The sequence below is a fragment of the Panthera tigris genome, chromosome A2, assembly GCF_018350195.1.
Source record: "Panthera tigris isolate Pti1 chromosome A2, P.tigris_Pti1_mat1.1, whole genome shotgun sequence".
Lineage (NCBI taxonomy): Eukaryota > Metazoa > Chordata > Mammalia > Carnivora > Felidae > Panthera > Panthera tigris.
In genome coordinates this window covers 85,220,934-85,244,445 of record NC_056661.1, presented here as the reverse complement: position 1 = coordinate 85,244,445, position 23,512 = coordinate 85,220,934, and the positions used below count along the sequence as shown (strand labels likewise).

The following is a 23,512-nucleotide window of genomic DNA, read 5'->3' as shown; positions in this document are numbered from 1 at the left end:
AGATTTAGGTTTGAAGCTGATCTCTCAAGTTTATCTGGTCCTCACTTTGACATTAACTGCCGGGGTATAACCTGTACTCAGTGTAAGTTGTATATTTCCTACGTATGTGTTTGGAGAGTAAGTTGAGAGAAGAGAATTATTCTGTTGTCAGTACAGACACTGAAATTCTTTGCATTTTAGACCAACAAAGGGCAGATCCCAAGGGCGTATCTTATATGTCCAGTCTGGGTATCTTTTGGACAGTTACTGAGAAATTAGAAAGGCAGCATCCTGGCCTTGTGGTAAGTTTTTATGACATTAACTATACAAATCCCATTTAAACTATATGAAGAGTTCTGTAGGGAGTATTTTATGCCACTCTTTATGGACATTAGACCCCAATTCAACGTTAAAATGGTATGTAAGTTGTTATAAAAATCTTTTTGCTAAACAGGTGATTTACTGTTCTTTCAATGGAATGGTGGTGTTCTTGATTTTGCTGTCAGAAGCAATTAACATGCCGTACTTTAATTTTATTAGTTGAATGCATGACCTGCAATGGGGAAAGTTATCGAGGTCCCGTGGATCATACAGAATCAGGCAAGATTTGTCAGCGCTGGGATCGTCAGACACCACACCGGCACAAATTCTTGCCAGAAAGGTAAAATACCACCAAATCATGCTTCCAATGATTCTTTTCACAAAGTGTTATTTGCTCCATGACAAACTGCTAGAGAAATTCTCCTTATATTATGATTTCTGGATAGTCTTGGGGCAAAGGGACTTCAGACGAGGCATATGAGAATGCTGGCCCCACTTCTGACCGGTCTCTGCTGAGGAGACTGAGTCCCTGAAATCAGGATGGTCCGAAACAGAGGAGCATCAGTGGGGGGCAGAAGGGGAGCACTAACAGAAGCTTCCTCTTTCCCTTCCATGGCAGGAAAAAGACAGAGATCCATTAAGTAATGACCACAGTCCAAGCTATGGGAGGAGGCATTATTGCTAAATACAGGCCAATGTCCTTCTAAAGCCACATCTTCAATGACTTAGGTAAAGTGGGGTCACCTGTGTGACACCATGACATAGGTCATGCCCGTAGACAGGGAATGAAAGATGGAGCAAACAATTCTTAGGCTGCTTTATCCTAGTGTGTTTTGAAATCGCCAGTCTGGAGAAGTCAGGCAACCACGTCTACATTTCTCCTCAGGAACAGGTTTTGAGCTTAAATGGTTAAAAAAAAAAATGTCTACTATGGCTCATTCCTTTCACATGAAATATTTTAGTTGACAAAAATGTCTTTATTTTTGTTATAAAGAATGAAAATGCAATTGTAAGGGAAGCTCTGTTTCCATCTTTATGAAAGGTGTTGTTCTTATCTTTTTGTTTTTCTCTTAAATTAAACTCCGTGTGTGTGTATGTGTGTGTGTGTGTGTGTGTGTGTGTGTGTGTGTGTGTTTAAGTGAATCTCTTGTCCTTTCAGTGAGTGCAGGAGGAATATGGTAGCAATTAAAATCAAGTCACCAATTCAGGACCCTGTTAATTTAAAGGGAGGAGGGTACAGAGAAAGTGGTGTAATGGAGTTTCTCTCTCCCATGGTGGAGGTGAGGGCATGACCTAGAAGGGCTCTATTTTCAAAATTGATCTATCATTAGTAACAGAACTATTGAAACCTAACTTTCAGTTTGAACTTTAAGCCTGCCCCAGAAAAAGACCTGTTTTCTTAATGAGCAGGCTACATGAGGTCGTGTTTATGTAATCTGTCCTTAACTGGGCTTTGTGAGAAGGGGATTCAGTTTGGGAGCTCAACCTGGTGGACAGGTACCAAATGAATCTAACTTATTAGCAAAGGGATGTGTTCTATACTTACTAGATAACATTGCTAACATATGCAATAGTTGATAATCAGCAGTTCTTGTAAGGTAACAGGAAATCTCTTCTTTCCCCAGCTGGTAGTATCCAAGCTCCGTCGAAAGTTACTTTGTGAACTGAGGGGTGGGTGGTGCTTCCAGGCAGATTTACATGACACTTTTCTTGGTGTGGTTTGCAGATATCCCGACAAGGGCTTTGATGATAATTATTGCCGCAATCCTGATGGCAAGCCGAGGCCATGGTGCTATACTCTTGACCCTGACACCCCCTGGGAGTACTGTGCAATTAAAATGTGCGGTAAGTTAGGGTCAAATTTATTGCTTCCTTTTCCTCTCAGCCTGGATCTAAGCAGGCGATTATTAGTGAGACAAGTTAACAACTATTTTACTTGATGCTTTAATGGGTGTAGGCTTTAATATTTTAAGAATGCATTCCATAATTCTATCCAAGGCTTTTGAATTTTCAGAGTCATTGTTTTGAAAGAGATAAGTGTGCAAGTGAACACAAAACATTTATGCTTATGATGAAGGCCTAAACATTCTTATGTTATTTTAAAAAACATCCACAGAGGGAGAAAAAAGATCAGGGACTGTGTGCAGTATCATAATGTCATTAGGGCCTTAAAAGCTAGGACCTTAGATTTTTACCTTCCAACCCGGTATCCTTTCCATACCTTTCTTCCCCAGACATAACATGAGCTGTCAGCTGACTGTGAGCCTCTTCTGGTGAACAACAGAGGCTGCGGTGAAAAATAACAAGTCTAATAGAAGAATCTCAGAGACATCTTTAATCTCTAGTAGCTGATCCCCACCCCTCTGGCTGACCTCGTACGCAGCCTGTATTCTGTTCAAACCTGTCTTTTAGCTGTGCTGTGGTCATTTTCTATATACTGGCCTTTACCCAACACTCCTGAATTTATGGTAAAAGCTTCTTACCTCACTTGCTTTATGGTAGCTCTTTAAATCTGTATGCTTGGTCCCCTCCTCCATGGTTAACTTACACAGTTTCACTCTTTGAAATAATACTGGATAGTTAGATATAGGCATGCTTTAATTTCTATGGGTACAAGTCTTATTTTTTCAGCTGGATCCTAAAATGCTCTAAGACTAGTAGAATTCCATGACTTTGCTAAGGTATAATAACATTGGAAATGGGCTTGGCAGCATAAAGATATGCATATAGAGAGGAATGTACAAAGAGAAATAATCTACATAAGATAAGGTACCAGCACCCTACATGATAAGTGGACAGTTATGAGGATAAGGATAGGTAGTTGCATATCTTCCTAGAGCAGCATGATGGGGATATCCCTTTGAACAAACCTAATTCAACATTATTCACACTGTGATACTGCCAAGGTAAATCTCTCTCCACCTAGACCTGCTAATAAGAGGAAATGTTTTGGACAACTCAAATAAAGCCCATAGAAGGAGGACATGTCTGGCATGTGTGAAATAACCGCAGACTCTGGTAGACTTTCAGTGTGAACGCAATGTTCTAAGGAAACTGAAATATCTGTTTGGTCCCTTGGCATAAAAGATGACTTCTGTGACAGTGTTTCTCTGTATACATTGAGGTAGTTCCACTCATTGACTTCTAAAATCTCATTAAGCTTCCCACCATTTTAGACTACTTAGATACAATATACCAACTGTTTCCCTTCCATTTTGTGTGCACAAATATTTGCTTTTAGGCACTCCTGTAAATCGTCTCAGGAATAGGATCAGTATAAATACATACACACAGACACGATCACATGCATAATCATCTGCACAGTCACTGTTGCCCTCCTATTTTTTTCCAACCAGTATTTGGTGATTTTAAAAGACACTGTGAGAGAAAAGAAATAAAATAAATATGATGCTTCCTAACTACCAGATAGATTTCTTTTTCTCTTCTGTCCAAAGAAGTGTTGGCTAATTATGCAACTAGCATGCTGTGATTCAGATGGCTTTGTTAAACAGAGAATTGTGTGTATAGGATGGTAATGCTAAGAAAATGGTAGTAGAACATGTAAGCCAAACCCATATAGTGAAGAATAAAATCATTTCTTAAGCATGGAGAATATTTCAGAAATATTTCATTACAGGAAAGCTTTTAGTTTGTAAAAGTATACTTGGAGACTATACTCTTATTCAGATGAATGGAAGTTGATATTCTGCAATTCTGGAAAGCATAAGAGATAAGGTTTTGTGAATATTCTTGCTTACATTTATAGCAAAGCATATAATGCAAAAGTAAGACATTTGGTGGTGCTTTCAATGGTGGAACAGGTTTATATTGCTGCATAACAATTTACCAAAATGTAGTGGCTTAAAACAACACACACTTATTATGCCATAATTTCTGTGGGTCAGAAGTCCAGGCATGACTCGGGTGGATTCTCTGCTTAGGATCTCACAAGGCCATGACCCAAGTGCCTGCCAGACCTACTCTCTCATTTAAGACTCAGTATCCCATTCCAAGCCCAGCAGTTGTTGGCAGAATTCTTGTGGTTACAGCATGGAGGTCCTGAGCTCCGAAAGATTGCCTGATGTTTCCTACTCTACGACCCTCTCCACAACAGAGAATTTTACTTCTTCAAGGATAATGGCAGAGTTTTCTGCTAGTTTCAGCCTCTGACCTCTAAATCCTCTTTTATTTTTTTTTAATTTCTTAATTTTCAAAATTTTTCTTTATTACACAAATCCTCTAAAAGCCTTAACATTAACTTCAAAATTTAACAATAAATCACAAGATATTTTAGAAAAGAATTTTTGTTTGTCAAGGAGATACAGGGACAAAACAATAGCATGGAATAGGTGTAATATAATGTAATAGACATTTTGAATAGCATGCCACTTGAGTATTCATGTACAATAACGGCAATTTCTAATTAAAGGGCAATAGTTATTTTAAAGCTCTACATACTCTTTTAAAGAGCTCATCTGATTAGCTCAGGGCCACTTGAAGTAAGCTCCCTTTAATTAACTTAAAGTCAACTGATTAGGGACCTGACTTATACCTGCAAAATCTCTTCACTTTTGTTGTACAACATAAGCTGGTTACCGAAGCCTCCAGATTGCTGTCTGTGAAGCCCTCGGGAACACAAAACTCTCAAAGGGGTCTGTGGACATGGACAGCTTAGAGGCTCAAATTCTAGCTCTTTTATTTCCAGATTAATTCTTTCCCCAAATCTTCTGCTTGAGATGTACATGTTCCTAAGGAGTTAGTCAAGTTCAAAATCTTACCTTCTCATTCACAATTACTCTTTCTTACTTTCCCGAATAAAACCAAACTGCCCATCCTTCCTGAATTTTATTTTGGTACATTGTCCTGGGGTGTAAAACCTTGGGGAAACTAAACAAAGAGACCTTTGCAAATGCTATATATTCATGCTGCCTATCATTTATGTACTACTAATAATTACACAACTCTATCTGGAATATATACATACATACGTGCAAGTGTGTTCGTATGTGTGTGTAGGGTACATGTGTATTTATCCCTTAGAATACTATGGTCACAAAAAATTTAAATAAATTTCAAAATATAAAAATCTTTGAGAAAAGTATGATGGGGTTAAGAATAAAAGACTCTCCAACATAAAATACATTAAATTCCAGGGGCACCTGGGTGGCTCAGTTGGTTAAGCATCCAACTGTTGCTTTTAGCTCAGGTCATGATCTCACAGTTTGAGTTTGAGCCTCGCATTGGGCTCCATGCTGACAGTGTGGAGCCTGCTTGAGATTCTCCCTCTCCCTCTCTCTGCCCCTCCCCTGCTCACTCTCTCTGTCTCTCTCAAAAAAAAAAATAAATAAAGTTAAAAGTAAAAAAAAAAATCAAATAACATTCTATGGGTAAAGTGGAATAGAAATACTAATTCAAGGAGAAAAAGAGTTTGATAATATACATTTATCCAAGAACAGGTAGATATCAAATCACTCCATTAATCTTTTTTAAAGTGCAATATAAAAATTTTGGTGTAAAAATGACAGTAGTTAACATACACTAGAAATCAGATCTTTTGCAGCTATTTAAACTTACCATAAAAAATGTGGATGTCAACTTAAAAACGTGGGAGAACATAAATTTTTGTTTTCAAAATTCTCTTAGTAATGGGAATACAAAAAACAAAAGCAAAAACCAACACACCTCCACCAACTGAAGATCACTATATATTTCCAGTAATTGGCAGGAGAGTGCTGAGACAGGAGGCAGGTGGGTCTGATAAGAGCTGATTGGAACAGGCCAGTAATGTGAATTAATGCCGTAAACAGTGAGCATAACAAGGTGAGGAAGGATGTGAATGATACTGAAGAGTCTGAATGTCCAATATGTAATGACAAATTGGATATAGTGGGAAACGAGATAGGGAAAGAGCAAAGTCTTACATATTTCCTAAGTTACTGAGTAGATGATGCATATTTGAGAGAGATGTAACTTTGAGGAGGAAAATAAGAAAGCTGAGTTCTGCTTATGCTGAGATGTAGGTGCTCGATGTCTATGCTCATAGCACATCCAACTTCAGTCTTTTCTGAAGGTCTTGAAAAGTCATAAGTAAATAGTGACAGAAAAAACTTCTCCAGAACAGCAATTCCAGGGAGCACACAGAAAACACAAAGAAGATTGTCGGCCCCTTTTGCATAGGAGTTATTCAATAAATATTTACTGACTAGCTCTCATACCTCAAAAATTTTTCTAGATTCTGGGGGTATAGAAGTGAACAAAACACACCAAGGTCTATGATAAAATGAAATTTCAGAGCACTAGCAAGAACTAGTAAAGTAAAAGCTGACATTGCCGTGACATTGGCATATTCACACCTTTCGGAGCCAAGGTTTTGATGACTGCTATCTGTTCCTTTTATTTGTTAAAAGCTGAATGAGCCACAAATTAGTTCCTGTCCCTTTGCTCCCAACCTTTTAATCTTAGAATCAGTGGACATATCCCAGAAAGTGAAGGATGAATGTTGCTCATCACCTGACAAATGTGGCCAGGACAGGCCTTCTCAGTAAACCTTTGCACCATATTCCTCAGAAAGCGATTTCTACCTAAATGGCAACAGTTCACAAACATCTTGGCTATATACCTTTTAAAAAATAAATTACAGGGACGCCTGGTGGCTCAGTCAGTTAAGCGTCCGACTTCGGCTCAGGTCATGATCTCATGGTTCGTGAGCTTGAGTCCCACATCGAGCTCCATGCTGACAGCTCAGAGTCTGTAGCCTGCTTTGGATTCTGTGTCTTCCTCTGTCTCTTCCCCTCCCCCGCTCATGCTCGCTCTCTCTCTCTCTCTCTCTCTCTCTCTCAAAAATAAATAAACATTAAAAAATTTTTAAAAATATATTACAGTTGTATTTGACAATTAATATCTCAATAAAGCTGAAAAACGGTTTCAAAATTTTATGAATAGACTATGTCCTTCTGAATGCATAGGGAACAGCATAATGTGCATGTCTAATTTTCTACTAAGAATCACTGAATCAAAAGCACAGGGGTAGAAAAGAGGGAATTGAATACTTTAAAGTTGCCGTAAGGTTTAATCATACTTAAGCTCTGGAACCACACGTGATGTAGTATGGAGTGGGCAGATCATCTGAAGGGGCAAGTTTAAAGTCCAGGTGCTGCATCATGAAGCTTTCCATTTCTGAGTCAATAGGGTTTCTATCTCCGTCAATCAGTGCAGAGACTTCCTAAAGGAGGGAATACGAAGAAACTCAAGGGCAGATCCCATCTTCTGGAGGTTAGTTATCCTCATCCAGAGAGACCAGGTGCTCATAGTTCTTCAACATCACATCCCTGTACAAAGCCCTTTGAGCAGGGTCCATGCTTTCCCACTGCTTCTGAGAGTATTCTGTGTCCACACCCCTGAATGTCTTCCCATTTCTTACTCCTATTTTGTCTTCTTTCTACTCTACCGGGCTTTCTTCTCCAGTAACATGAGCATATGCAAAGCAATCATTCCAGGGGTCAGTGTCACTCAAATTTAGTTTTGGGTCAAATCCATCATCGCCATGTTGAGGTAGGCCCACTGAGTCCCATAAGGGGAATCATTTCACAAATTTATCCTGAGAAACTCTGAGTTGAGTGAGCAGAACTGCATATAAGTGAATTCTAAAATGGCGGCTTGAAGGGGCTAGTGGGTGTCTTTATCAATCTTCTCCCTTAAAAATTCCATGACCATCTTTCACATGTATTCCACAGAGTGATCTTTGCTCTGCACTATCCACTTCTGGTTCTACCTGGCTATATAACTTTTAACAGATTTCCAAGTATATGGAACTTTAGACATTGCAAATATATAACAAGATTGGGAGTCCTGTATAATACCTGAGTGAAATTCTGATTTTCTTATGGTTTTCCACTATAATAACTTTATATTCTGAATAACAGTTCCATAGATTAGTTCACTCCTTTTTAGAGAGAAATAATAATATTTGTTTGGACTAATTATATTTTTCTGAAGTGAAAATACTTCTCTGGCAATTGAAAAGCTATAATTTGGTTGATTGTCATAGAAAATCTTCTTGATTATTTAAATCAGTTATTCAGAAACTTCTTGGACTGAAGATATCTTTACATTCTTTACCATTATTGAGAGCCCCAAATTGTGTATGTGAGCTATACGAATCTATATGTACTGCATTAGAAATTAAAATGTAAATTTAAAGAATATTAATTCACTAAAATAGTGACGAGCTCATTGGATGCTAATAAATACAACATATTTAAAATGAAAACTATATTTGTCAGAAAAATAGGGAGAACAATGGCAGTGTTTTAGATTTTCTGCAAATTCAGATTTTTTGCAAATTTCTTCAATTGATACCTTAATTAGAAGATGGCTTTGTGTTTCACATTTGCTTTTGCATTCAGTTTTCTGGAACATTAAACCTCAAGTGCTCTAGGAATTTCACTGTATAAAACAAAAATGACATGTTAGAATTGTCCTAATAGAGTGTTTTGATCTCCGAGATCTCCCAAAGGACCTCTGGAACCCCAGGTGTTCCTCTGCAAACAGCTTTTTTGCTACATGTCAGACCTGTAAGGCTGATGTGGTCCCATTAGGATATACATTAACTAGCATATACCTGTTGGATGGTCAAATTGTTTTCCAGTTCTCACCAAGAGCAAATCACCTGGTTGGAGATTTCTATCATCTATCACCTTTTTCTGATTTTCTTCTTTTATCCTGTAGGATGGTCTAGTCTGCTTTTCAAGCTCTCTTTTGTATGACTGATACCACCATTACATCTAAGGTTCAAAAACCTAGAATGATCCTAGACATGATCTTTCCTTCACTCCTCACATTTGACCCACCACTGTCAATTTTATTTTGTATATACGTCTCAAATCTAACCATTTCACTCTCTCCTTTTTCCATTAGTGTTATTTTTCTTCTTGAATATTTAAATTGCCTTCTGAAAGGAGATGAATCCATATTCACTAGTTTTCCCGTTCAATCCCTTCTTCATACTACAAACAGAATGATATAAAAATCTGAGTTTATCATTTCCCATCCCTAGCAACACACACACACACACACACAAACACACACACACACACACACACACACACCAGTTAAAAACCTTTCAATGATTTCCTTCTACCTTAGAACAAAGACAAAGCAAAACCATCTTTTACTTCCCTACCCATATCTCTAACCTCATATACTACCACATTTCTCTCCAAGGTTCTCTATTCCAGCCAGAATAGCTTACTTCCTATGCTTCATATTTTCTATATTCTCATTTATATTTCCTTCACTCCTAACTTCTTCTCTGCCTTGAAAATTTTTTATTCTTTTTCACCCAGTTGACAGCTACTAATTGCTGAAATTTCCACTCAGTTACTATTTCCTCAGTTAGCATTTCTTCATCTGACTTCTCTGACTTGGTCAAATTCCTTAGTATATATTTATACCATAATAAACCTCTCCTATGTGCTTCTCAGAGCCTTGTCTTTACATTTGTTTTTGAAATTATTTGATTAATAGCTCTATCAAAATTTGTAAGCTCCATCAAAACACAGATCATGTCTCTTTTTGGGTCAGCACATTGCCTTAGACAAGACGGGGATTCAACAAGCATTTGTTGAATGAATGAATGTTACATTCCTATATAGTGGTAGTTTTTCATTTGTGTGTGTTTGTGCGTGTGTGTGTGTGTGTGTGTGTCTCCTGGAATGTCTTTTATGCTTCTAGATTTTCATATGACAACTTAGCTTTTCTCAGATATTGCCATGCATGAAGATTTGTTTAATGCTTTCTTCCTATCAACTCATCCTGAACTCATCCTGAGGTTTCATGCTTCCCTGAGATACTTTTGTTCATTTGTTGTTAGTTGTCTGGTGAGCTTTTTCTTTACCAAAAAATAGACATATTTTGTCATGTTTTGCCTTATTTTTCTCCTCCATTTTCTTCTTTTTTTAAAAATTCTAGACACATATGTGTCCAGAGCCATTTTATTTATTTTTAACAACTTTACTGTGGTGCAATTAATATAAACTGTACATATTTAATGTATACAATTTGATGGATTTGATCATATGCATATACCCATGAAACCATCTCCACAATCAAGGTAATAAACATATCAATGATTTCCAAAACTTCTTCCTGCCATTACTCTCCTTTTTTTAATGTATGTGTATGAACATTTAACTTGAGATCTACTCTCAACATTTATTTTTTAGTATACAGTGTCGCACTGTTAACTACAGGTACTGTGTTGTTCAGATCTCTAGGTCTCTATAATTTACTCATTTTGCGTAACTAAAACATTATACCTATGAAACAACTCTCCATTTCAGAAATGTTACCTAGGCAGATCTTTGATAGCTAAGATTTCTATTCAAAGTATTGTTATAGACTGAACTATGCACCCACCCCCTGCCATACACACACACACACACACACACACACACACACACACACATTCATACATTTAAGCCTTAATCTTCAGTGTGACAGTATTTGGAGATAGGGCATTTAGGTGGTAATTAAGGTTAAATGAGATCACAAGTGTGGGACCCCAATCTGATAGGATTAGTGGCCTTATAAGTAGAGTAAGAGATCTCTCTCTCTCTCTCTCTCTCTCTCTCTTTCTCTACTGCTTATGAGCACACAGTGAGAATGTGGCCATCTACAAGCCAGGAAGGTACTCTCACTAGAAACCAACTTGGCTGGCACCTTAATGTTTGACTTCCTAGCCTCCAGAATTGTGAGAAATACATTTCAGTTGTTTTTAAGTCTGTGGTATTTTGTTATGGTGGCCCAAGCAGACTAATACAGGTGTGTTTGACAATAAATAAAAAGAATCCTTCCTTCTAGTAATCAATCTACATTGGTGTGGTTTTAAGAGAATATCTAACCTTGTAAAATTGAGTGTGTTTATATGTTTGGAAAAGAATGTTAGCACATTATTTTCTTTCTTAAAGAAAGCTGTTTATTTCTCAGAACTTGTTATTTTATCCAAGGCTAGAACAGAGATTCATAGAAATGAAATCTCATTGTATTCTGAGTCAGACAAAAACAATGCCATCAATACCCTTTCTCAGGGGAAAGATCTTATACTTGGAGGTCTTTTTCAAGTCATCTTCTAAGGAATAAGAGTATAGAACCGAAGACCTTTCGTGAAAGTCTTGTCTCTTGAGCATTTTATACCAGTAAAGGCTTGGATAAAGTCCAAAGAAAAGTTTCAGATAGGAATTCTAGGCTCATAGGGAAAGCAAACGTGCAAGCAATTTGAGGTTTGTACTTTGGAGTCTTTATACTACTTTCCCATGTCAATTTTAAAACAAGAAGCTCTTTAAATTTTCATTGAGCCTGATCCTGCCATTTGCGGACCAAAGAGCACAAGTCTGTTGATGGGAGAATAGCTTTACACACTGTTCCCAATCTCTAGGGACCACCATAAAGTAAATCCTATGTTTCAGTTGCTCTTCAGTAGCTGAAGTGGGAATAGAAGTGGGTTGTGCAGAAGTATTCCAAGGAATAATGAGGTATTTGTCCAATGGCCTGTGGAGCAACTTGCTCCTAGCTATAGGCAAAGCAACAGTGTATCACCACTGGGATATCTAGATTTTGGGGGAGAAAGGGGACTGTAAATGTCAGGGTTTACTTATCCTTCATGGAAAGCTTATGGAACTCTGTGCATGGCTGTCTGTAATATGCATGTGCACTTGTATTCTCCAGTTGCCTCTCACAGACCTCCATCAGGGCTCTGAAGTTTCTCGACAAAAACTCAGAGAGACTTCCACAGAGAAAATGGATCAGATTCATTATTTGTCATCTTATTCTAGTGGTCTTTCTGTTGGGTGGCAGGATGTCTGTCCCAAGCATCACATAACAGTTAATGTTCATTCTCTCAGAAAATCTATTCAAACCTTAAAGTCCCCACCAGATATTATAGCAATCAGATCATAACACATCCATACCAGCAAAGTGAAATTAATGTTCCAAGAGGTACCCATTATATTTGATTATGTTGTAAAAGAACAGTGCAAAATTTCAGTAGTCAATGTTGTTTTTATAAAAAGCATTTCCAAACAGAAAACTTTATGTCAATCATCAAAGAAAAAACATTTCTTCACTCATAGGTCATGAAAGATCATACAACTATCTTTACATGTGCTTCCAAAGGGTGGCCACCACAGGCACACCTAAAAAAAATGCTTTATTTGTGAGGAGCTCTCTTATTTGTGAGTTTCTCGGATTTTTCAGTGTGCTTGGTAGACACGAAATTGCAAACATGTTTGTATATATGAAGATATACACATGTTGCCTTGGCTAAACTTGATCAACTGCAGCTGATATTTAGGGACGTTTCTGTGCTTCTTTTCTTTACCACTTTGGCCACGGGAGACCTCAAAGTCTTCCCTTATTCAGGTCCCATGTTATAAAGTATTAAGTCCAGAGGACTAGCTTTCCCAAAATTTAATAGCTTTTTCCAAATCAACTGGCATGAAATATTTGTTTTGTTTTTGCATCAAGTTTTGGTATTTATACAGTAGGACAGGTAAAGGACTCTATTTTATTACAGTTCAGGAATAATTCATCTTGTTTGAGTAGGAAATATGTACGTAGGCAATAAAGAAGGAACATTTGTATCACAGTTAAATGGTCTATGAAAAATCATTCACATGATCCTCATCAGATAATATGTGTTCAACAGCTGTATGGAATTTCATAATAACTCCTATTTAGTGGTGAAAATTATTTAGTTACCTTGTTGTACTAATATATCTTTTTTTGGCCTATGATATTTATTTTCACCAGAATTATATAGCTTTTCTTTATGAAGGCACTTTTAGCAGTTGAATGTCGAATGGGATAAATACAGACTCACTAACTTCAGAGAGCACTTTTTGAAGAAAAATATTATCTCAATACTGCTAGTTTGCAGTTAAAATCATAACCATCAAATTGCTTGAGGTATATATTTCAAAGTTACGGATACTTATTAAAACAAAAGTAAACAAAAAGAATACTATTAATTATATTTTTTTATGTCTTGTTGAGGCCTGTCTTACTTCAGGCTGTTATAACAGAATACTATGGACTGGGTGGCTTATAAACAACAGACATTTATTTCTGACAGTTCTGGAGGCTGAGAGGTCAAAGATCAAAGTACTAGAAGATTCCTCACATGGTGGAAGGGGTGAGGGAACTCTGTGGTGTCTTTTTTATAGGGGCACTGATCCCATTCATGAGGCATCTGCCCTTATGACCTAATCACCTACCAAAGACCCCACATCCTAATACCAGGACATTTATGATGAGGATTTCAACATATGAATTTGGGGGAGACATAAATATTCAGTCCATAGAAAGGCCTAATGAAAAGTTATATTTATTCTGTACTATGTTGTATTTTTATTAATGTGCAGTAATTTCTGTAATTTCCAAAGGTTTGAGTTTCCACCTCCAAATTAGAATCTGTTAAATAATCCAAATTGTTTACAACAAATCCAAAATTGTGGGTTTTATTTACTCATTTTAACTAACACTGTCTTTAAGTGAGTATTTGGTGGCTCCTTAAATTTATATCAAAGTTTTTAAATTATACTAATGGAAGTTTAGAAAAAAAACTGTTCAACAAAATTGTCCAAATGAGGATTTTATGATTGCTACTTTTAAAAGTGAAAGAATCTTTAATTAAATCTTTTTTGAGGAAACTTTGCAGTTGAGGTACAAAGTTAGTACCAACAATTAGGTCTCTAAACTTGACACTGAGATTTTAGTGGATGAATCAGCAGTGAAATGTCTTCCACAATATCCACAATATTCTTATTCAAGGAGTCTTTTTTTTTTTTTTTTTTACTTAGGGTTTTTGAAATTTGAAAACTTTTCCCTCAAATTAGGAAAATTTTCATCTTCAACTAGCTTTAAAATTTTATGATTCCTCTTAATATTTTCTTTTTTTAAAGTTTTTTGAATTTATTATTTGAGAGAGTGTGTGCATGAGTGGGGCAGGGGAGGAGTGGGGGAGAGAGGGAGAGAGAGAGAGAGAGAGAGAGAGAGAGAGAGAGAGAATCCCAAGAAGGCTCCACACTGTCAACGTGGGGCCTGACTTGAGGCTTGAATGCACGGACTGTGAGATCATGATCTGAGCTGAAATCAAGAGTGGGGCGCTAAACCTAAAGAGCCACCCAAGTATCCCATCCTGTTAATATCTTCTAAACATGAACATGTGGTTACTCATTGAATTTTCTAGGTATTGAGTTCCTCATGAATTATGATAATATTTATTTAATTATCTCCCCTTTTATAAAAAAAGTTCAATTAAAATTGTTTTGACATTAAGTCTCTATGTATGGTTTCAAATTTTAACTGTCATGGGTTATTTCTACAAAATGTCACTTCACAAAGGTATTTATGAAAAAAAATTGATGATCCAATTATTCTTGTCTAATAACACATTCTAGAAATTATATTTGTTTTTAATCTTATATTGATATCGTAGTGTCCAAGGAGCAGAGTTTGGTAATTTCTGATGGGCTCAGCCTCTAGCTATGTTCTCAGTGAGATGTGATGGACACATACCTAAGCAAAGGCAGGTGTGATTGACATTGAAAATCGTCAAGTTTGGGTTTTTTGATTACATATTCACGATGTTAGAGTAACATTTGAGAAAAATGGACAGTAATAAATAAAACCAAACACACACAAATACATAGGAAAGCAAGACAGTAAAGTACGCAAGACAGGCAATCAGGTCTCTGAGAAGAGCAGTTGAAGTACTTTTGTTCTGTGCCCTAACTCTGACTTTACTGCCGTGGCCTGGGTTCTGCATCCTGAAGTCACAAGTTTGTTTCCCAGGAACTTGTGCCCAACAGGTGGGGGATTAAAAACTTTTCTTCTTAAAATGTTAAGCTAATGAATTGATGGGTCTCTGGAGACATTTGTTTTTGTCTTTTTTCACATCATAGTTTTGTAACTAGATATAAAATATGTCAGTACCAGCTTGACCTTTTAACTGTCTAAAGTTATCACCTTTTAAAGATGTGCCCCCTGCCCCCAACTCAGTATTCTCAACTCATTTAACAGTTAACTCAAATAATCAGAAATACAGTTGCTTGTTGGTATTTCTTTTGATAAAATATAGTTCCTGAGGATGTATACAATCCATCTTACTGTCTATGCCATCAAATAACTTTAATATTGAAATCATAAAGGACTTGGTTAAGTAGCACTTTTTCTATACAAGTCATTTCTTCCAGGCCAATAATTTTTATTATTCCTGAATTACTGTATGTTACCAATATCAGTATATATTAATTCTCAGAAATCAACTCTCAATGACCACTTTACAGATCAATCTCTGGACATTTTACTTATCTCCATTTCAAGTTCCTTTTAATTTAACGTATTTCTGAGACAATTTTTTATTCCCTAAAGTAGATATATAAGCTGCCAAGGGGCACCTGGGTGACTCTGCTGGTTAAGCGTTGACTCCTGATTTCTGCTCAGGTCATGATCTCACAGTTGGTGAGTTTGAATCCTGCATCGGGCTCCATGCTGACCTAGTGGAGCCTGCTTGGGATTCTCTCTCCCTCTCTCTCTCTCTGCCCTTGTGGCTCTCTGTCTCTCTTTCAAAATAAATAAACTTAAAAAAATAAAAATAAAAAATAAAAGTGTGGAAGAGATACATAAGAAATAAAAGCGTATTTTAAAAAGAACTGTTATTAGAAGGGCAATTCATGGAAATCTGTTTATACAACCTAGTCGAATGGTTGAAGTGGTCACTAATTACTCTTCCTCCTTTTTCACGGAGTTTCATAGAATAACGCCAAACTGAGGCTCCACTTAGTTTGCATGGAACTCAATGAAATAAAACATTAAGTCCCATAAGGTGGTGATTATTTGTAAGAAATAAATAAATTTAAATAAATTTGAGGAGCCATTTAAAAAGAATTTACACTATTAAATATGGAACTTTTATAGACACCCTTAGCCTCTGAAGACACGTCTAATTCTGAATTCTTTTCAGAAATGATATATATAATTCCAGAATGTATGAATCAAAGATATTTATTCAAATCCGAAGCTGTTGTAGAGTGTGGCAATGTGAGTTTTATCCAGAAGCATCATTAATGACCATTTAGATTGTAAAGGAAACTGAGGAGTTTACATTACTTTACTCTATTAAGCCATAAATATTTTCATGATATTTTGAGAAGGTGTGTGGATTTTAGTTGCTCCTTAAATATTTTCAGTTTCACTTGAATTAAAATTAGTGAAATTTTAATTTTGTACTTTTTATACTTTGTTACTGAGATTTTTATGATCTGCATGGAATGTGGTAAGCATTATATTTGGACTAGGAAAAAAGCATGAAATAAATCTGCCTAGGAACAACTGACTTCTTTTAATGCCAACAAATTGATTAAAACATTAACATAGCTTAGAATATATTTATTACACTGGAGGATTACCATTACCAGTGGTTAATGCCATTACCAACTTTTGTATGTATTTAAACAAACTAATTTTCGGAACAATTGTATAGCCATTTCAGAAATACTGTCTATTCAGCATATGTTAGTTATAGTGACATATGGAAGTAAAATGCCTTTAAAGATTTTTTCAAAAATACACTATTTTAGTATTTGAATGAAAATAAACTTGGAATGGAGATATTAATAACAATAAATTGACTTAAAACAGTGTCAACACTAAGCAATTTTAGTTTTGAAAGAAAGAGAGAGAGAGAGAGAGAGAGAGAGCGCGAGCAAGTGGGGGATGGGCAGAGAGAGAGAGAGAAAGAGGGAGAGAAAATCCCAAGCAGGGTCCACACTGTGTGCACAGAGCCTGACGTGGGGCTTGAACTCACAAACTATGAGATCATGTCCTGAGCCAAAATCAAGAGTCAGACCCTTAATAACTGAGCCACCTAAATTGATTTTTTAAAAGATAACTTCTCTGTAGATCAACTTTTCCCTTTCTTACTTTTTTTATGACCAAACTTACAGCATAGTGCTTTTTAATTTCCCTGATTGTTCACGGTAGTACTCATAGATATTTTTCAATTTCTAAAGTAGGAAAAGTGATTATAAAATATATAAAAATTAATAAATAGAAAGATTGTACATCTAATATTAATGAATGAATAGACAGAATCAGGAAATTTAAGTGCTATTAGATGACGTTCTTTCAAACTAGTCTAGATAAAGTCAAGCTAGAATATTCTTTTTTTAAAATGTTTATTTATTTTTGAGAGAGAGAGAGCATGCATGCTCTCAGGGGAGGAGCAGAGAGAGGGAGACACAGAATCTGAAGCAGGTTCCAGGCTCCTTGCTGTCAGCATAAAGCCTGATGCAGGGCCTGAACTCACAAACCGCAAAATCATGACCCGAGCCAAAGTTGGACATTTAACCTACTGAGCCGCCCAGCCGCTCCTAGAATATTCTGTTTCATGAGCAGAGAAATTCTATAGTTGAGTCCACCATGTTAACTCACTCCTTTAGGCTGAGTGAGGGAGCAATAATGATAACTGATAATGATATTCTACTCAATTATTATAAAAACCTATGTGACAGAATACCTTAGTAATCCATATGCAAAAGAACATTAAGAGATGGATGAAAGATTTAAAGATTGTACTTAAGTTTAATGCTGTTTTTACCACTAGCTCACAGTACTATGAATGACACAGATGTGCCTATGGAAACAACTGAATGCATTCAGGGTCAAGGAGAAGGTTACCGGGGCACCATCAACTCCATCTGGAATGGAGTTCCATGTCAGCGTTGGGATTCCCAGTATCCTCACCAGCATGACATAACTCCTGAAAATTTCAAGTGCAAGTGAGTATATTAGGCACATATAAATTTCAGCAGGCTCTCAGGAAACGAGGAAGAATGGTGACTCTAATTCCTGTGTTAGTAATTCTTAAACTTTAGTGTGCCTAGAGATAATCAGGAGTTAAAACGCAGATTCATCCACGCAGATATTTTGATTCCTTAGATATGAGATTTGGACCTCAAATATGCATTTTAATAAGCACTCTAGGTGAGTTTTGAATTCGATAGTTGAAGTACCATATTTTGGAAAATGCACCTCTAGGTTTCTGATCACAGCTTTGTTTTTGCAGGTACATTTCATAACTCATTTAAGGATAATGATAGCCAGCCAAGTTTCAAGCTAGTGCCTTCTTAAAATTTCACATTAATTTTAGGGGAGATTACATTTTTTTTTCTTTTACAAAAAGAGGCATGCCTTCATTTCAATCAACATTGTAAACTGATGTGTTTTCGGCCTTGAAGAAATATTATTTTTAAAGTCTCAAATGAATGTTTTCTGCTGTTTCTAGATTCCCTTTAAAGAGTAGGAAAGTAAAACAATTATTTAGATGAATCAAGCCAAAGAAACTGCTCTTGAATATCAATTATATTGCCACTATGTACCTTCTCCATGGCTGTTTTTTTTCACCGCTTGACTTTTGCTGGACAGAACAGCCACAATGCCATGTGTTTTTAAATTGTCCACCTTGTTATGAGGAACATAAAATGATTGCTTTTGAAATTTATAACACACGTGCCATTCATAGTGGCTTTGCCGAAATAGCACCTATAAATAACATATATTGGCTTTATGTAATTGGCTTTTAATAAGAGAGCTTAACATTTCAAGATGGAGAATTATGAGCATGAGTTGGCCCATCCACTGGAGAGAGGAGATATTTTATAGGTTCGTTGCTTGTTTTAGCTAATTTAATGTATTTGCTTAGATAGTAAAAACATAAATATTTTTTTCATTATTTTATAATAACAAATGTTTACTTGTCATTGTGGGTTTGCTTCCCTCATTTACTTCAGAGTAATTCTCTCTGCTCCTGACCCCTGTGTTTCACACCTCAGAAGTAAATACCAAAGTAGAGAAAGCAAAGAGAATGAGAAGAGATTAGTTAAGAGGCACAAAGGAGACAGTGTCCATGTCATTCACATATTTTGTTAATTTCTAATGACTGGTGATAATACTCAAGTAAGAAACTGTGTATGTACAAATACTCAAAAGAATTTAACTAGGCAATTTTTCATCTAAAAGAGCAAATTTGTGTAAAATTATGTAAAACTCAATGCGCATATTTTATACTGGCACAAATTTTTAAAATATAAGTATAAATTGGTTAACAGAAATAAAAGATTTTCTTCATAATAATTTTATCATTTCATAAGAAGGCTAATGGCTTTAATAAGGGTTGTAACTATGATCGCTTGCTATGCAGTGGCTTTGGCTATTAGCGATCACTGTTCTCACGATCTTACATAACCCAGTTTGTATCGGGACCTATTTTGACTAGATAACCTACTAACTTGTTGGTTTTATAACTGAACTCAAGTTTCTTCCTTAAAAAAAAAACAACAAAAAACTTGTGTTTCTAATGGTGAACATGAAGATTACTATAATTGTACTTCTGATTGGACCTAAGTGATACAAAGAATGCAGTTTCCAATAGATTGAATATTAATCTTGTTAAATTATTTGTCAGGGCATCTCTAAAGAGAAAGCCCATGTTTGCTTCAAATTTGAGAGCATTTGCTTGGGAGAGCAAACCATAAATTACATGTCTTATGTAATGTGAACCTTATATTAAGGTAAAATTCTTTTATATATAGGGAATATTAATATAGACTTTTTCCTGATTAAGCACTTTAAGTGTCTATTAAATCACTGCTAACATAAAGGATGTCTATGCAATACACTGACGATTTCTCCAACAGTTAGGGTTTCTATAGAATTAAGAGAATGTTTTACAGAAATATTTATAAGATTTTATAAGATTTATAAGATTTATAAGATTTGAGATCACTTTTATAAATCAATAAAGCAGCGTTCTGGAATGGAAAGAAATGTATGCAGCAAATTAAATCAAAGGAATACAGAATTCAAGAAAATGAAAGCTATTGTGTTTGTGTGTGTGTGTGTGTGTGTGTGTGTGTGTGGGTGTGTGTGTGTCAAATGTTTGGATAGGTAGAACTTTCATTTTAAATGAGAGATACATGTTGTTGCTACATTATATATCGGCTGTGAAAACGTAAAAATAATAGGCCAGTGTTTACAAATTATAATAGTTGAGAGTCCAGGCGTTGAGAATGAGTAAGAAAAATGAGGTGGTGCTATTCTTCCCTTTCATGAGGCAGTAGTGTTTGTATGGAAGTCCAGGCCTGTGGCATGAAAAGAATACTGACCTCTGACAGCCTTTATTTCAGTCATATGGGCGGTGTCAGTTGTGTATACTGAATTCTAAATTGTTATAACTCTCCTAAATCTAAAACTTAGAACTCTGTTTATAAACATGCATGCATTCGGGGATTCTAGAAATGTAATAGCGCTTGTTTCCCCATTTGTAAGAACTCAGGCAATCTGCATTAACGCGCTTATTCTCAATAGGGACCTACGAGAAAATTTTTGCCGAAATCCAGATGGAGCTGAGTCACCCTGGTGTTTTACCACTGATCCAAACATCCGAGTTGGCTACTGCTCCCAAATTCCAAAATGTGATGTGTCAAGTGGACAAGGTAATAGCTGACATTTTCAGGGTGGGCACGATTAATTTCAGGGTTAATGCCTAAAGGGAGAACACATTTCACAGCAGAGGACCTACTTCTTGTTGCACTGGTTTTTTGCTGGTTGCAAACAAAATCACCAAGTCTGCAGTTGAATTTCTTTTACACATTCATTTGTTCAACTTTTATTTGTTTATCTGAGTGCATACTAGTGTCAGGCACAGTTTTAGACACTGGGGATATACTAGTGAGCAAAACAAAATTCTCTCACTCCATGGGACTCCAGAAATTCCCGCAAACAGACAACGAAAATAAATAAGCAAAAGGGAAGTGGGAATGATAAGTTCGTTTGTGTAAATGCTAGAGGGAAAAATTTCCCAGAGGTAGAGGAGACGGTGTTGCTATTAGATTTTAATGGTATGGGAAGCTCTTACATATCAAGGGAACATTTAAGCAGGACCTTAAAGGGGTGAGGGAGCATCATGTACCATGTACATGTATCTGTAAATAGCGTTCTAGGTAGAGGAAACCGCAAGTGAAAATGCCATGAGATGGGACAGTGCTTGAAAAGGGAAAGGGAAGAAACACCACATCACCGTGGCTGGTACAGAACAAGCAAGGGAGACCATAGCAGAGGATGTGGTTAGAAAACAGTTGGGCTAAAATCACATATGCCTGGGAGGAATTGGAAGGTTTTACACTTTTACTCTGAAAGAGAAGGGACTCTGTTGTGGGGTTCTGAAAGATGTAGATGATCTGTCTGGTTTCAATTTTAACAAATGAGTATGGCTGCATTACGGAAAAAAGCTAGAGATTCTAACAAGGGCCAAAACAGGAAGATCCATTGCGTGTTTTCAGTAATTCAGTAAAAAGAGGAGAGCGATATGGACCTGGGTGTTAGCAGTGGAGATTATGTGTAGCAATGGGGTTTGGGATAAACCACCACTGACTTGTAAACATAGATGCCATTGAAGATAATTGTTTCAGGAAGCAGTAGTACAGAAAAGTTAAAATGATTTAGGTTTAAAAAAGAAATCATTTGTCAAAGATTAATAATAATGTTGAAATCTGGGCATTTACTAGTACATAATGAATTCAGGGTTATGATTTTTAAGCAATCATATTCTTTCCCATAAATTTAATCATGGTCAGTCCTAAATCATCCCAAGCCAAATTTAAAGTTCATCTCATAGATTTATTGTCCTATACATCTCCCATCCTTTAACTTTTTCTGCAGTGTCATTTTTTTTTTTTATGAACAATTCTGAAAAGTTATAGAGGGAGGAGGGGTTGAGTCTCTTTTCAGTCAATTTCACTGTTCTTTGGCAGATTTCAAAGGTCATTTGGAAATAAAGTTGAAACCAGTGTTTAAGTGAGGTTTAGTACCAGCTGGATATTCTTTGTCCCTGTCTTGTTCATGTAAACAAGCACTGCTAATTTGAGACACAGGCAAATGAAAACAATTGTTTAAAAGGCTTCTTATGTATGTTAAACTGCTTTTATATCCATATATATCACTTACCAAAGGCTCAAGTAATAAATAGAGAATTTTAGATTCTAAAAGTTAAGCTGATGATGTTGCTTATCTCATAAATCTACAAATTAATAGATGAAGAAATTAGTTTCAGTTTTATGAATTCAGATAGCTTGCCTAAATTCTCAAATAGCACAGCTGGGATTGAATATAACCTTCCTTGAAATGATCTTTCATTACTTTAAAAAATATATTATTTTTAACGATATATTATACCTGATAAGTGCAACATTGTGTTAAGCTCTGTAGGGCAAGTTAAAAACCAAGTCCTACTTAAGAGACACTGTTAAGCCAATTCGACATAGAGCTGTGAAATTATAATGGTTATGCCATTATATGATACTGCCAAGCTAATCATTGGCATTGTTAAATATGTGATATGTGTGCATGCATGCACATAAACACACACAGAAGGATGTTGTTATATTTTCCATGTAACAGAAAATACAAACACGTATAGGCTGTTATTAGAAAAGATTTTCCTAAATATTGAACATCCGAATTAGCATAAAATCAAATGCTCTTCCAATTAAATATTGAATAACTCTATTGAAAACTAAAAACTGAAATTACAGACTTTCTTCAAAAATGCTTTTCAAACACAACTTATTAGATTATATAACACACACTATAAGCAGTAAACAGGATGCAATTCATACCTTTAAGTACTTATATCAATATCATAAATAATGAAGACAAGTAAATGAAATTTCAAACTTAAGAGTTGGGGGAAAAATAAACCAAAAGCAGTAAAAAGAATATAACCAAGTTAGAGCAAACATTAATAAGGTCTAGAACTAATGAATAAAGCAAAATAATGGTTCTTTGAAAAAAATTAACAAAATAGTCAGCAGCTAGTGAAAAAAAGAAGACAAAATATAAGAAAAAAAAGACAAAAATATAAAATAATAATTATCAAAGGGGAAATAAGCATTGAAACAGGAAAATTAGAAAACATGAGACTATTTTATATAACCTCATGTAAGAAACTTGGCAAATAAAAAAAATGGATAATTTACTAAGAAAATTCTAATTACGAATTGACCCTGGTCAGTTCAATTAGTCCAAGAATTAGACCTATTCTTAGGGAAGAAATATAGAAATGTATTAATGAACCATCCTATCAAAAATATACTGT

At 35.9% G+C, this 23,512-nt stretch overlaps 1 protein-coding gene across 2 annotated transcripts in view; it reads left to right on the top strand.

Annotated features, from left to right (window-relative positions):
• Positions 1-23,512, top strand: part of HGF (hepatocyte growth factor) — an 80,420-nt gene that overhangs the window by 24,257 nt on the left and 32,651 nt on the right. For both annotated transcript variants that reach the window (XM_007076781.3, XM_007076780.3), the window contains exons 7-10: positions 520-640; positions 2,027-2,145; positions 17,963-18,137; positions 20,725-20,852. In XM_007076781.3, coding sequence (XP_007076843.2) covers positions 520-640; positions 2,027-2,145; positions 17,963-18,137; positions 20,725-20,852 — 543 coding nt within the window. The remainder of the gene's footprint in view (positions 1-519; positions 641-2,026; positions 2,146-17,962; positions 18,138-20,724; positions 20,853-23,512) is intronic.